Source organism: Xyrauchen texanus, chromosome 14, assembly GCF_025860055.1.
Source record: "Xyrauchen texanus isolate HMW12.3.18 chromosome 14, RBS_HiC_50CHRs, whole genome shotgun sequence".
Classification (NCBI taxonomy): domain Eukaryota; kingdom Metazoa; phylum Chordata; class Actinopteri; order Cypriniformes; family Catostomidae; genus Xyrauchen; species Xyrauchen texanus.
In genome coordinates, this window is record NC_068289.1 from 5,289,454 (window position 1) to 5,303,286 (window position 13,833).

Sequence of the window (13,833 nt, forward strand, 5' to 3'; positions counted from 1 at the left end):
CTATTCGCTAACTGGGAATCCTACCACTGCCCGATTTGGTATGCCCTGATTGACGCACCTGTCGGTATAGACGCCCTGGCACACAGCTGGCCCCTTGCACTACACAATTATGCGTTTACTCCAGTGAGCCTACTTGCACAGACCCTGTGCAAGGTCAGAGTGGACGAGGAGTTGGTCATCCTAGTAGCACCCTACTGGCCTACGCAGACTTGGTTCTTGGACCTCGCGCTCCTCACGACAGCCCCCCACCCCAGCAAACTCCCCTGAGGAAGGACCTTCATGTGTTGGTCCCCCATAGAGGCACCATCTGGCACCCACAACCAGGCCTCTGGAACCTGCATGTCTGGCCCCTGGATGGGACGCGGAAGACCTAAGTGGCATACCATCTGCCGTAGTAGATACAATCACTCCCTCTACGAGGCGCCTGTGCCTTGAAGTGGCGTCTCTTCGCTATGTCATGTTCTTCCTGAAGCGAAGACCCCCAGAGATGCACAGCTGGCTTGTTACTTTCCTTCCTGCAGGAGAGGTTGGACGGGTGGCTGTCCCCCTCCACCTTGAAGGTGTATGTAGCCGGTATAGCGGCACACCACGACACACTTAGGGAAGCACGACCTAATCATCAGGTTCTTGAGAGGCGCCAGGAGGTTGAATTCCTCCAGGCCGCGCTTCGTTCCCTCATGGGACCTCTCTGTAGTTGTTCAGGGTATACGGGGAGCCCCCTTTGAGCCAGCTGAAGTCAGCTGAGCTTAAGGCACTCTCTTTAAAGATGGCCCTCTTGACTGCGCTCACTTTCATCAAAAGGGTAGGAGACCTGCAAGCATTCTCTGTCAGCAATATGGCCTGGAGTTCAGTCTGGGCTACTCTCACATGATCCTGAGACCTGACCGGGTTGTGTGCCCAAGGTTCCCATGACCCCATTTAGGGATCAGGTTGTGAACCTTCAAGAGCTGCTTCAGGAGAAGGCAGACCCAGCCTTGACGTTGCTGTGTCTGGTGTGCGCTTTACACATCTATTTGGATTGCACGAGTCGCAGAGTCTCTGAGCAACTCTTTGTCTGCTTTGGTGGACAGCGGAAAGGAAGCGCTGTCTCCATGAAGAGGATTGCCCACTGGGTCATTGACACCATAGCGATGGCATATCACGCCCAGCAAGCGCCGCCTCCTGCGGGGCTGCGAGCCCATTCTACCAGGATTGTTGCGGCCTCCTGGGCCTTGACCAGTGGCGCCTCTCTAACAGACATTTGCAACGCAGTAGGCTGGGCAACACACAACCCCTTTGTGTGGTTCTACAATATCCGGGTTGAGCCAGTTTTGTCCTGTGTCATGGCAGGAACTAACAATTCCCATTGGCCTTTTATCAAAGATCAGAGATGTCTCGGGCCATCAGAGAATGGAGGTTATGAAACAGGACGTTAAGTTGCCATGGCTTTAAAGACTATAGAAGTCTATCAGTCTAACATCATTGTGCACATTTCAGTTAAAGAGTTACACGTTTTTATAGTTTTCTGGTTTGATTTGTTCCCAATTTTACAAAAAAATATAATATTGCAGCAAGTATTCTGTGTGTAAATGTAAGAGCTGATTTTAGAGCAGCAGAAATTTCAATCAGCAAATGGTCATAATTAAATTTATTTGAAATTGTGTATGTTGATTTATTTTCTCAGTCGCAGTAGAAGGCGTACATTTTTTAACGCATAAAAAAGTGACTGTTACTCCCATGGATTCAAAATAATTAACCAACATATTTTCAAATCAATACAAATTGCCAATAAAAATAAGATTTTAGCAACTGGTTAACTCATCTCACTAATGTGTTTTAAGACTTTGGATTACAGAACGCTATTACAATTAAGTTTTAGAAGGCTATGTTTCAACAACTTTTCAGTAACTCGGCAGATTGGGCTCCATTTCAGTGCGCATTATTAACTTAAGCAGTGGTGGTGGTGTAGTGGTCTAATCCACATAACTGGTAAACTGGTAATCAGAAGTTTGCTGGTTCAATCCCCACAGCCACCACCATTGTGTCCTTGAGCAAGGCACTTAACTCCAGGTTGCTCTGGGGGATTGTCCCTGTAATAAGTGCTCTGTAAGTAGCTTTGGATAAAAGTGTCTGCCAAATGCATAAAATAAATTAAATAAGCAACATGTTAATTTCTTGTGTAAAGTCAAGTAATTTTTATTTATATTTATTTATACACCTGTTGCTAGGGAGGGTAGAGTCACATGGGATAACCTCCTTGTTGTCGCTATAATGTGGTTCAATCTTGGTGGGGCTTGTGGTGAGTTGTGCATGGATGCCGTGGAGAATGGACCACCTTTAGCTTTGATTATGGTGTGCATTCATCATGGCATTGTTTCGACAACCTTATCCAATGTCACAACAGAGTTGCATTAATTTTTGGTCGAGATCTTGTATTGATGACAGGAGAGTCGAACCACTCTGCACACTCCAGCACATCCCAAAGACTTTCAATGGGGTTAAGGTTAGGTTCTTAACATTTCTTAACCCAGTTCCAGTTATTTCATCAATCTCCTTAGTTGTTTTCTTGGCTTGATGCAGGCCAATAATTTTCCCCTTCTAAAACACAGTAACATATTTTCATGACCACGGGATACATATTCCGATATGGTTGTTTTAGAAATCAGGAGCTTCACACTGCATCAGTTAGGGTCAAAATAATTGTTGCCAGCTGAAACATATTAATCACTGCAATAATGATCCAATAATAATGATCTGTTTATTTAAATCCAAACGGCGACTTTGTTTTGTCAGAACTGAGTTGAAGGAAATTTCTGTCTTTGAAATCATTGAAACAGTCTGATAACTTTAAAAAGTGCATCAGGTTTCTAAGATATATAAAGTTGGGTAATGTCATGATCAGTGGTGGCGAAGGCAGCACTAAGATCTAAAAGAATTAGACGAGAAATGCAGCCACGATCAGATGATTAGTAATCATGTTGGTTTCATCTACACAATACAACAAATGTTGTGCTGTATAAGGTGTAATGCAGATAGTAAAAACACTTTGAATTGAAGGAAAACATATTTAATAGATCTTGTAAGGCCACATATGCTTAAATGTGTTGACTACAATAAAACATCTTATAAAGTGCTACAAACAAAATTAAGCACCTGAATTATTTTATGAACATAAAAGATTCTAGCTTACTAAATGTAATATATGATAAATTACTTGATAACAACTTGTAAGAGTGCAAGTGTATCACAGCAAGTATTATTTTGCCCATATGGCAAGTTAGTCTGTTTCTCTTGTCATCAATAGCACAGGAAGTGGTGCTGAAAAAAACTTTCTGCACTGGTACATGGCACAAATATAATTTTTTTTGAGCTTTGGAAATTCAAGGAAATTTATCAATAAGGATAGTCGAAAGAGGGCAGATGATAATTGCCGAACAGGAAAATTAATCTATGCTAGCCAAACCCGCGTTCCCCACCCAATAGGTCAGAAAACATGCACTCGTTGGAGGACATACTGTAACTCTGACTCAAAAATAATATAGATGGGTGGGTCTAGGAAATTAAATATTTGCCAAAGTATTTGTTTGGGTGAAATGTTCTCTTTGGTTATTATGTCACCAATACTAAATAAGCAATTTTGATCAATTTGTCATGGCACAAGCCAAAAAAAATTATGTATTTGTGTCTTTCAAATTCTTTCATTTTAGAATCTAAAAACATCACACATAAATGCTTGATCTGACAAATGCAAAACTAAAAGCTTTACAGCATCCATTTAAACATGCACAGTCAGGAATTGACAAACAATAGATGCTGTATACACCTTTTAGTGTTGGTCTAGTATAAAAGCACAGGTGACAGCAGACATCCAACAAGCAGAATCAGCATCAGCTTCTCATTTGTGGAACTACTGAGGATCAGCTAGCACAACCATGATGGGCAAGGTAAACGTGGTTCCAGCTCCCATTTCCACAAAATTTTACTCAAATCACTTTGGTTTGTTATATTTAACTTCAAATCACTAAAAGATTAACTGAATTTTCAGGTCATCTTCTATGAGGACAGAAACTTCCAGGGTCGCTCATATGAGTGCATGAGCGACTGTGCTGACATGTCCTCCTACATGAGCCGCTGTCACTCCTGCAGAGTGGAGAGCGGCTGTTTCATGATGTATGACCGTCCCAACTACATGGGAAATCAGTATTTCTTTAGGAAGGGCGAGTATGCTGATTACATGTCCATGTTTGGAATGAGCAACTGCATCAAGTCTTGCCGTATGATCCCCATGGTGAGTTCCATGTACATTTTTATTTATTTGTAATTAATTAAATAAAATAATGAAATACAAAATATTGAAGGAATACTCAGAATATTGTATATTCAGAAGCAAGTTTCAGAATATACAATAAGAATATACAATAAAAATATTCTTTGAGAATTGCAATTTAGGAGAGGCAGAATTGAATTGTCTTGGATTTATAGATACATTTGATTTGAAGTTGCAAATAAACTTGAATATATTCGCTTTTCTTCCAATACAGCACAGGGGATCCTACAGAATGAGGATCTACGAGAGGGAGAACTTCATGGGCCAGATGCACGAGATGATGGATGACTGTGACAACATCATGGACCGTTACCGCATGTCTCACTGCAATTCTTGCCATGTGATGGAAGGTCACTGGCTCATGTATGAGCAGCCCCACTACAGAGGCAGGATGCACTACTTCATGCCTGGAGAGTACAGGAGCTTCAGCAACATGGGTGGCATGAGATTCATGAGCATGAGACGTATCATGGATTCTATGTACTAGTGTTCTACTGTTTCAATAAAATAATTTCTCTACAATGTAATACATTGTGTCATGAAAATGAATTCACAAAAGCACCTACATGCTGATGGCTAAAATGCTTTTCATGAATAGTTTATCATGATAAAATGTTATTAAATATTTAAAAGCCTCACAGGCATTTAGGGATATTAGATCAACTTCCATGACAGTTATAAACATGAAGCATTTCATGGATTCCTGTTTTTAAAATACACCTGTTGAAGGTTATATAATGAATCAAACAAACAACAACAACAACAACAACAACAACAAAAAGAATTGGGGAGCTTTGTTAAATCTGGGGCGTTTCATGTAGATGACGAATGATAGCCAGCAACAAAATGTTATGCTATGGTGGTCGATCCCTCAAAGAAGCCAATTCAAAATTCACTCAGGTTTGAAATCCCAGTTTTGAATTTCCAGAGTTCATTCAATAGCCACTGATTGATTCATGTGTTTAAATTTTTTTTTGCTGATCTTAGTAAATGTAAATTTTACACTTGTAAGCAATTATTACCTTCACATAGGAATTGAGTTTACTTACTGGTTAAAGAACTGCAACAGTTGTAGGTTCAAACCCAAAAATGTTAATTTTGACTATGAGCAAGGGACTTTGCCACATTGTATCAGGGGGATTGAAGTGACATTGTACTCTATGCTGCATTTCACATGCTCACGCTCAGTACATGCTCAGTATAAACAGTATAGCTAATGGGGACTGGGGTTTCAGTATACAAAGGAACATTTTAACACCTCAAAAGCCAGGTGTCCAAATGAGGGCATGCTAGCAATCAGGGCCAGTTGCTAACTTATCTTGCTGTTTACATTCAATATAAACTTGATATTCTAGATCAGGGGGTTTCTAAGTGTGGGACACGGCACTCTAGAGCATGTCAAGGGAGGTGCAGAGAGTGGTAAAATATTTTATTAAATAATTAATTTGTATATATATATATATAGCCAGTAATAATATATATATATATATATATATATACATATATATATATATATATATATATATATATTGAGTTTAACTATTGTTCAATATTTAAAACATTATTTAAAAGTTCTGAAAATAATAGGCAAAAATATACATTTATCAAGAATTTTTTGAAGATTCTCTGATATTTGTCAAGCCCACCAATAAAGCAGACATGACGTATTAGTCTGTAATTACAATGGAGTGGTTTCTGTGACCAACCAATTAGAATCCTTCAGTTTCAGGGGTCAAACCCAAAAGATGACGATATGATGAGTAGTATTAGGTTTAGGATTTACATGGACAGGATCAGTTGATGCACTGATTCTGAGAATTTGTCAAATTAAATGTAAAGGCCACTGAAGCTTCATATCACGTTGCGCTGAGTATTGCCAAGGCTGACAAACACATAACATCGGAGAGATATTGATTCCAAAGATATGTGTTCCTTGATGGTAGGATGGTAGCTGCAGCTTCTAAACTTGATTCTATTCCACTCTCTGACAACACAGTGGGTCAGCGCATCTCTGACATGGCACAGGATGTGAAGAAGCAAGTGTCAGACAGCATGAACAGCCCATTTTTTGCACTCCAGATTGACGAATCCAGCTGTTAACACAAGTGATGTATGTGAAAAACATGGACATTCAAGAAGAGTTTCTATTCAGTAGTCCTTGCCCCCCCCCAACACAGACACACACACACACACACACTCCACCTTTCTGTTACAGATCTTCGAAGTGGTTTGACTGAGATGGACAGTTATTGGATTTTCAAATTATATATTTGTTTGCTAGGAACTAGCATTTTTTTTCTCCACCATTGTAAAAATGATATAATATAAAAAGTTGTATATTCAATGTCATAATTCAGTTAATAACTTCAGCACTTTTATTGTTAAACAATAAATGATTAAATAATGTAAAACAACCGTCTGACAATCTGTTCAGATGTGTGTGTGTGTGTGGGGGGTGTCACAAGGGAGGCCCACTGTATTTGACCTTTAAAACCCCTGTTTTAGATAACTAGATAACATGATACCACAGCTTGAGCTTCCCTCTTGCTTGTGAAATAGGCGGCATGCGTGACGTTGTAACCACAGTGCGTATTAAGGGCTGGTTTTTGGGAAACGCTGCAAAGTTATTGGCCCGATGGAGGGAATGCAGATCAATATTGGTCTCGCGACTAAAGGTCTGAGGCTATTGGCCAGTTGATAGCCCTGGCACGCACTGGCACAATAGTGGAATAGTGGTTAATTACTTCTTTTTCCATTTCCCTATAGGCCATCAAAATGTAAACAAGTACAGACTCACATAAAAATATAACCTTCTTACCAGATGTGCATGACTCTACATAGATCCTTAATTTGAAAACACAACGACATATTTGCTGGTTCAGACTCTTGTGAAATAAGTACGATTCATACTTATACACCATTTTGCACACAGCTGATGCTGACAGTATAGTCCAATACGAAGCACCAAAACTGATTACTTTCATTGTTAAAAAGTTGTTTCAACTATGCACTATGCTACTTACACATTTTCAGCTGTATGAAACAAAAACAACTGTTATTTTCTTTGCTAAGTAATTGCAGAAAGTAAAAAGTGTACAAGTTGGTCAAAATATTAAAACAACTTGGAAAGGACACTTGGAAAAATTATCAAATAAACTTATTCTCAAAGAACTCTTTAAAAGGCCCTCAGAGCATAAAAGCCTCGGACTTGTCGATAAAGTTGGCTAGCTTTTATTGGTGAAACCAGGGCATGCAGGGAAGTTGTCGAGAGGGCTATATCTCAATAACAATAATATTTTGAGTCAAAAATCCAGTTTCAGAACCATGTGTTTTCTCTAGCATTGGTATGTTGATTTCAAATACCTACTCCAAAACCCCTGAAAATGACAAAGTGTTTGGGAATTAAACTTTCCAAATTGAATTTCCACTATCAGCATACTTTTGTTATAGCTAAACAAGCTAATATATTCAAACCACAATGACATACTGTACATAAAAGTCAAGGGTCAACTATATTTTGAAGGCAGAATTTTGTTTTACTGAAAGGTTTAAATGTGTTCTTAGAACAAAGTTATTTTTCATTGAAATTAAGGCATGCAATAACACATTTTTGGGGAAAGATGTCACACATGTTATACATTTTATATAAATGTTTTATAACTATAATGTTTGTTGGTCATAATGTTTTTATATTTTTATATGTTTCCTTTTCCAGTTTTGCAGTTTCATTAATTGTTTGACTTTTTAAATTAGGACAACGTGCGTTCAATTAATTTAATCTTTTTTCCTGGATATTAATGGTGAAATTGTTTAATTGAAAGACTTTAAGGTATGTGGCTATGCAGAAACTGACTTGGACAAATAAACCTACCCTGAGAAATATTCACTGAAGTAAAAAGCAGCCCCAGTCTCCCTTACAAATATCACATCTTAAAAGTTGTACAGTAGATATAAAAGTGTTTTTTCCCTTTCTGTTTCTTTTTCATGAAACAGGAAGAAATGCTGAAAGACCATTATTTTTCACAATGATTCCACAAATATAAATGATCCTGGTCAAATATGATATTGTTGAGCAGTCTTTGACCTATGACCTAGTTGTTTGGCAGTAATGCATGTCACATTTCAATGGCAGAGTCAGTGCCTTTGGCTTTATTGTTTATTGATTGCACTTTCTTTTTTTTTAACATCAAAGAGGCCAGTATTTTGGCAAGTTGACATTCAACTACAGTAGCAAATTGATTGGCAAGCCTAGTTAACTTTTAATCTCTGACTGAAACTGTGGATACTATTTAGTTGGATGATCATCATCATCATTATCCTGGTTATGTGTAACTATAATTATGGCCAACACTGACTACAAGCACTTCTGAATATAATGTTTGTGTGACACAAGATCAAAATTAAATAATTTTTGTATACATAAACTTCATCAACATTAGTCAAAAATAAATGTCAGTACGAAGACCTACATACCAAGCTTTAACAGAATGGCCTCTATCCTAACATGCACAGTCAGGAATTGGCTGACAATAGACACTGTGTAGTCTTTAGTCTTGGTCTAGTATAAAAGCACAGGTGACCGCAGTCAGTCAACAAGCAGAATCAGCTTCATCATCTCCTTTGTGGAACTACTGAGCATCAGCTAGCGCAACCATGATGGGCAAGGTAAAATTGGTTTTCACTGAAATTAATTTGATTTTGTATGTTTCACTTTATTTCACTTAAAGATCAACTTTGAATTTTCAGGTCACCTTCTACGAGGACAGAAACTTCCAGGGTCGCTCATATGAGTGCATGAGCGACTGTGCTGACATGTCCTCCTACATGAGCCGCTGTCACTCCTGCAGAGTGGAGAGCGGCTGTTTCATGATGTATGATCATCCCAACTACATGGGAAATCAGTATTTCTTCAGGAAGGGCGAGTATGCTGATTACATGTCCATGTTTGGAATGAGCAACTGCATCAGATCCTGCCGTATGATCTCCATGGTAAGTTCGATAAACATTTTCATATATTTTGAATATACTGTATATGGTATTAACCTCAAAAGAATGTTCAATTCATCATCATTTTGAAACATCAAGCACGGAGTTGGTTTTGATTTTATACAAAAAGTCCTTTAGCTAAAAAAAAAGCACAGAGGATACCTTCATTGTGATTAATGAGGGGGAAAATTAGATTGCTCTAGATTTACATTTTCTTTTGACAGATTTGTCATGACAAAGTTAAATATAATGAACTTATCTCCCAATACAGCACAGGGGATCCTACAGAATGAGGATCTACGAGAGGGAGAACTTCATGGGCCAGATGCACGAGATGATGGATGACTGTGACAACATCATGGACCGTTACCACATGTCTCACTGCAATTCTTGCCATGTGATGGAAGGTCACTGGCTCATGTATGAGCAGCCCCACTACAAAGGCAGGATGCACTACTTCAGGCCTGGAGAGTACAGGAGCTTCAGCAACATGGGTGGCATGAGATTCATGAGCATGAGACGTATCATGGATTCTATGTACTAGTGTTCTACTGTTTCAATAAAATAATTTCTCTACAATGCAAAATATTGTCTCCTGAAAATCAGTATTGCTACTAATATTTGCACGAGTATTCCACAAAAAAGCAGTCATGAGTTTAAGAGACTCACAAAGCAAAGCATGATAAAGAAAAGCACAAAACAAAACCAAATCAGACATTTATTTCTTCTTTAGAAGAGTGGATTCTTTTCTCTTTTATAAGTTGATGGATAATGCTTTTAAAAATGCTAAAAGGATATGCATAGCAAAATGCTTTGACAACAAGTAAAGGCCTCTCAGAGGTAGAACAACATACTCTAGGCCTGGAGAGCATGGCCAGCTTTTGGGTTTCCTAAAGTGTTTGTCATGAAAATGTGCTTCACCTTTGTAAAAATATTCATATTAACATTCATAGAACTACTGCAAATGAGATGAGGGCTTTCCTTTTATGAAGAAATCTGGATAATTTATGCATTTGGCAGACATTTACATTTATGCATTTGGCAGACACTTTTATCCAAAGCGACTTACAGTGCACTTATTACAGGGACAATCCCCCTGGAGCAACCTGGAGTTAAGTGCCTTGCTCAAGGATACAATGGTGGTGGCTGTGGGGCTTGAACCAGCGTCCTTCTGATTATCAGATTACCAGTTATGTGCTTAGACCACTACACCACCACCACTCCAGTCACATATATAGATAATAGTTCAGTCACATTTATAACAGAAGTACAAATTTATCATAAGGAAGTGCTTATTCAATGAAAGTTACACAGATGTTTAAAAATTCGAACATATTGAATAAAAAGGCAACCGATAAAAATATACTTTCACAAGCATCAAGTGCACACCCAACATATTTGAAAAAAAGATTACACACAGTTTCGTAGGGTGAAACAAGTGCACTGTGGAGTCTGATTTTGAGATCGAAGTACACAATATGTACAAGAAATTTAGTTCTCTGAAAAAGTGGTTTGAAGCTCAGGAGAAAAAAACAGCCTAATCTCACTGTAAATTCTGCTACATTAGGTCAACAGTTCTTGAGCTAAACTTGGTAAATTCTGTTAGCTACCGGAATTCTAAGCACTGCCCCCAGTGGCAAAAGCAGGAAGTGTTTTTTAGCGTATGGACGTGTGTGAGCTCCAGTTTAGAGAGTGGTGCCAAAAGAGAGTTAAAAGGCTAGGTTTTTTTATAAGTTGCAAATGATTTAATACATGGAAGAGGAATGCATATTTTATTAACTCTACCCCCTAACACAAACCCCAACCTTAAACCTAACATCAGTGGTGTAAAATATAATATTAGAGTAAAGAAATTAAATATCCGAAACATATTTCATCATCATGACCCAATCCCTAAACCAAACCCTAACAAAAAACTTTGTGCATTTTTACATAACAACTGTGATCCATTTTGTTTATGATTTATCAACATTAGTAAGCTATGAAAGTGTACCTTAATGAAAATTAGACAACTGTGAACCATTTATTAATTATTTACCAACATTAATAATCTATGAAAGTATACCATAATGTACAGTGGAAATCTGTGAACTATTATTAATGACTTATCAATATTAATAAGCTATGAAAGTGTACCTTCATGTAAAGTTGACAGCGGTGAACCATTTATTAATGACTTACTGACTTGATTAACATATAAAGTCTACATTAATGTAAAATGTACAATTAAAATAATAAAAAGGAGTGCCTAATGCTTTAGTATTAAATTATAAATAATGTACATAAGCTAACATACATCATGTAATATAGTCAAATGGACATTTAATGAACTTTATGTAAAGCAAATAAACTGTCAAATTTACCTTCATAAAACATAACAATATTTTATTTATTTTTGTACTCCATATTAAATGCATGTTCAATGTATTTATAGTTTCACTTAAAAAATTATAGTCCAATATATTAATTCCAAAAGAATTAGAAGCAAGACAAAGTGAGAGAATTAACTTATTTTAATAAAGCCTGCTGGGTGGCACAGAGAACGTTATATAAAGCAAAAAACAGTACAAATGGTCTTAAACATTTAAAAATCAGCAATTTCAAAATCGACTGAGTGACGTCTCTTCCCAAGACAAACACGCCCCATAGCATAATCCCACCCTTGACCCTGATTGACAGGTTTCCGTGTAAGGCATCAATGGAAATACTAAGGGAATTAGTATTCCATTTGAGTTTTGGCTGGCTACATACGCGACGCTGAGAAAGTGAAAAAGCAGACGTGGTAATTGAAATTGCTATTTAAATATGACAGGGCCAAAACTCGTAAGATATGGGAAACACAGTTGCAAACCCTTTGCTTTTCCATTTGAAATCTGGCAGTCACTGTGCGTTCGCTTAAACGAAAATGCAAACCGTAATGCGCGATTTGCAATTGCGTTTGGATTATGTCACATTTTATGCGTCCACAAATTGAAAACGCAATTGCAAATACAATTTGCAATTCCTTTTGAATAATGTCCGGAAAATCATTCCATATCTGGCATATACAGTATAGCATAACTAGCAAAAATGCTCTGGTACATTCACAGCCTTACTGTCACAATATTAATACAGCCATATTAAAATAAACTTTCTGTAAAGTATTAAAGTTAATTTAGTTCATGGGCACTGCCTGTCTTTCACAGAAATCCATCCTTTTTTCTCTCTTTTTCAATCCGTTCCAGAACCTCTGCCTGTGTTGTCAAATAGTTTCAATGGAAAGTAGCTAAAGCCTGCTCGAAAAATCGCTAGATGACGTCATATGCTATTTAACATATTCCTGACGTCACCACGTCTCATTTGCATTTTGCATAGTGTCCTCCCTTTACATGTGTTTGCTTCTCTGTGCTTACCGTACATACTGTAATACCCTATTAATTCCCTATGTCTATCAATCACTCAGAGAGAAAGTTAGAAGCAGAAATATTTGTGATTGTATTGTGTGTGTATACAAATGTAGAAAAATGTAAAGTTTGTTTATGAAGTACAATGTACAGAGTTGTCTAAGTGTCTGAATTCAGAGAGTTCAGAAACAGAAATAGAAAAGGATCTCCATGAACTTCATAGCATTACTTAGTTAATGGACTAAAAATCCCAAAATCAAAACACAAAATCCACATTTTTAGGAGGCGAGAATCTGTATAAACAAAAAAGGGTGAAAAAACTGATAGTAATGGATACTCTTAAGAATTTATTTCAAAGTTTATTTCACCAAAACAGCAAAAACCTCTAGAGAATTCTAGAGAAATTAATGTGAGTACTAAGTCAAGTTATTTTTATTTGTATAACGCTTTTCACAACACACATCATTTCAAAGCAGCTTTACAGGAAATCATGCATTAACAAAAGCAAAAAATGTAACTGTAAAATGTATAATGTTTTACAGTGATCATTGTGTAGTTTGATTAAATAAGATTGTAAAATGTGTATAGAAAATAAATAATTAAATAATAATTGTATTTGGAACCCCAGTGAGCAAGCTGAAGGTGACTGTGGCAAGGAACACAAAACTCAATAAGATTTTGGTTAATGGAAAAAAATTACCTTGGGAGAAACCAGGTTCACTATGGGGGCCAGTTCCCCTCTGGTTAAACAACATGAATATAATGCTAGTATTAGTTATTTGCAGGGTTGTGAGGGTTACTTTTGAACCCTTGAAACGTATTCCACTACAGATTACAGAATACATGCTGTAAAATGTAATTTGTAATATATTTTGTTAGATTACTCAAGATCAGTAACGTATTCTAAATACTTTGGATTACTTCTTCAGCAGATGGTACATTTTTTCACTTGCTTTTACTATAAAAACTTTGCCAGTACAGTAAGTAACAAAATACACATGTTAAAACATACATTCTCTGAAAAAACCAAAATATCTTGTGCAGTGTTGTTTCTTAAACAAGATCAATCAAAATTATCTTGTTTTTATGATTTTTAGATATTTTTACAGGAAAAAAAATACAAAAATTATTATCAAGAATATGATTTTTGCCCTAATA

General features: G+C 37.1%; 2 protein-coding genes across 2 annotated transcripts; both read left to right on the forward strand.

The window, feature by feature from the left end:
- Positions 1-3,856: 3,856 nt before the first annotated feature.
- Positions 3,857-4,833, forward strand: LOC127654885 (gamma-crystallin M2-like). Its single transcript, XM_052142425.1, has 3 exons — positions 3,857-3,923; positions 4,025-4,267; positions 4,521-4,833. Exons 1-3 carry the CDS (start codon positions 3,912-3,914, stop codon positions 4,791-4,793), a joined length of 528 nt encoding a protein of 175 aa, XP_051998385.1. The 5' UTR covers positions 3,857-3,911; the 3' UTR covers positions 4,794-4,833.
- A 4,026-nt stretch (positions 4,834-8,859) lies between these two features.
- On the forward strand, positions 8,860-9,871 carry LOC127654890 (gamma-crystallin M2-like). Its single transcript, XM_052142431.1, has 3 exons — positions 8,860-8,971; positions 9,053-9,295; positions 9,564-9,871. The coding sequence occupies exons 1-3, from the start codon at positions 8,960-8,962 to the stop codon at positions 9,834-9,836; spliced, it is 528 nt and encodes a 175-aa protein (XP_051998391.1). The 5' UTR covers positions 8,860-8,959; the 3' UTR covers positions 9,837-9,871.
- The last annotated feature ends 3,962 nt before the right edge of the window (positions 9,872-13,833 follow it).

What these genes read in the sequence shown, in the direction of transcription:
- LOC127654890 (XM_052142431.1), top strand. An exon ending in CCTGCCGTATGATCTCCATG is followed by an intron (nt 9,296 to 9,563) that starts GTAAGTTCGATA and finishes CTCCCAATACAG; the next exon opens with CACAGGGGATCCTACAGAAT.
- LOC127654885 (XM_052142425.1), top strand. An exon ending in CTTGCCGTATGATCCCCATG is followed by an intron (nt 4,268 to 4,520) that starts GTGAGTTCCATG and finishes CTTCCAATACAG; the next exon opens with CACAGGGGATCCTACAGAAT.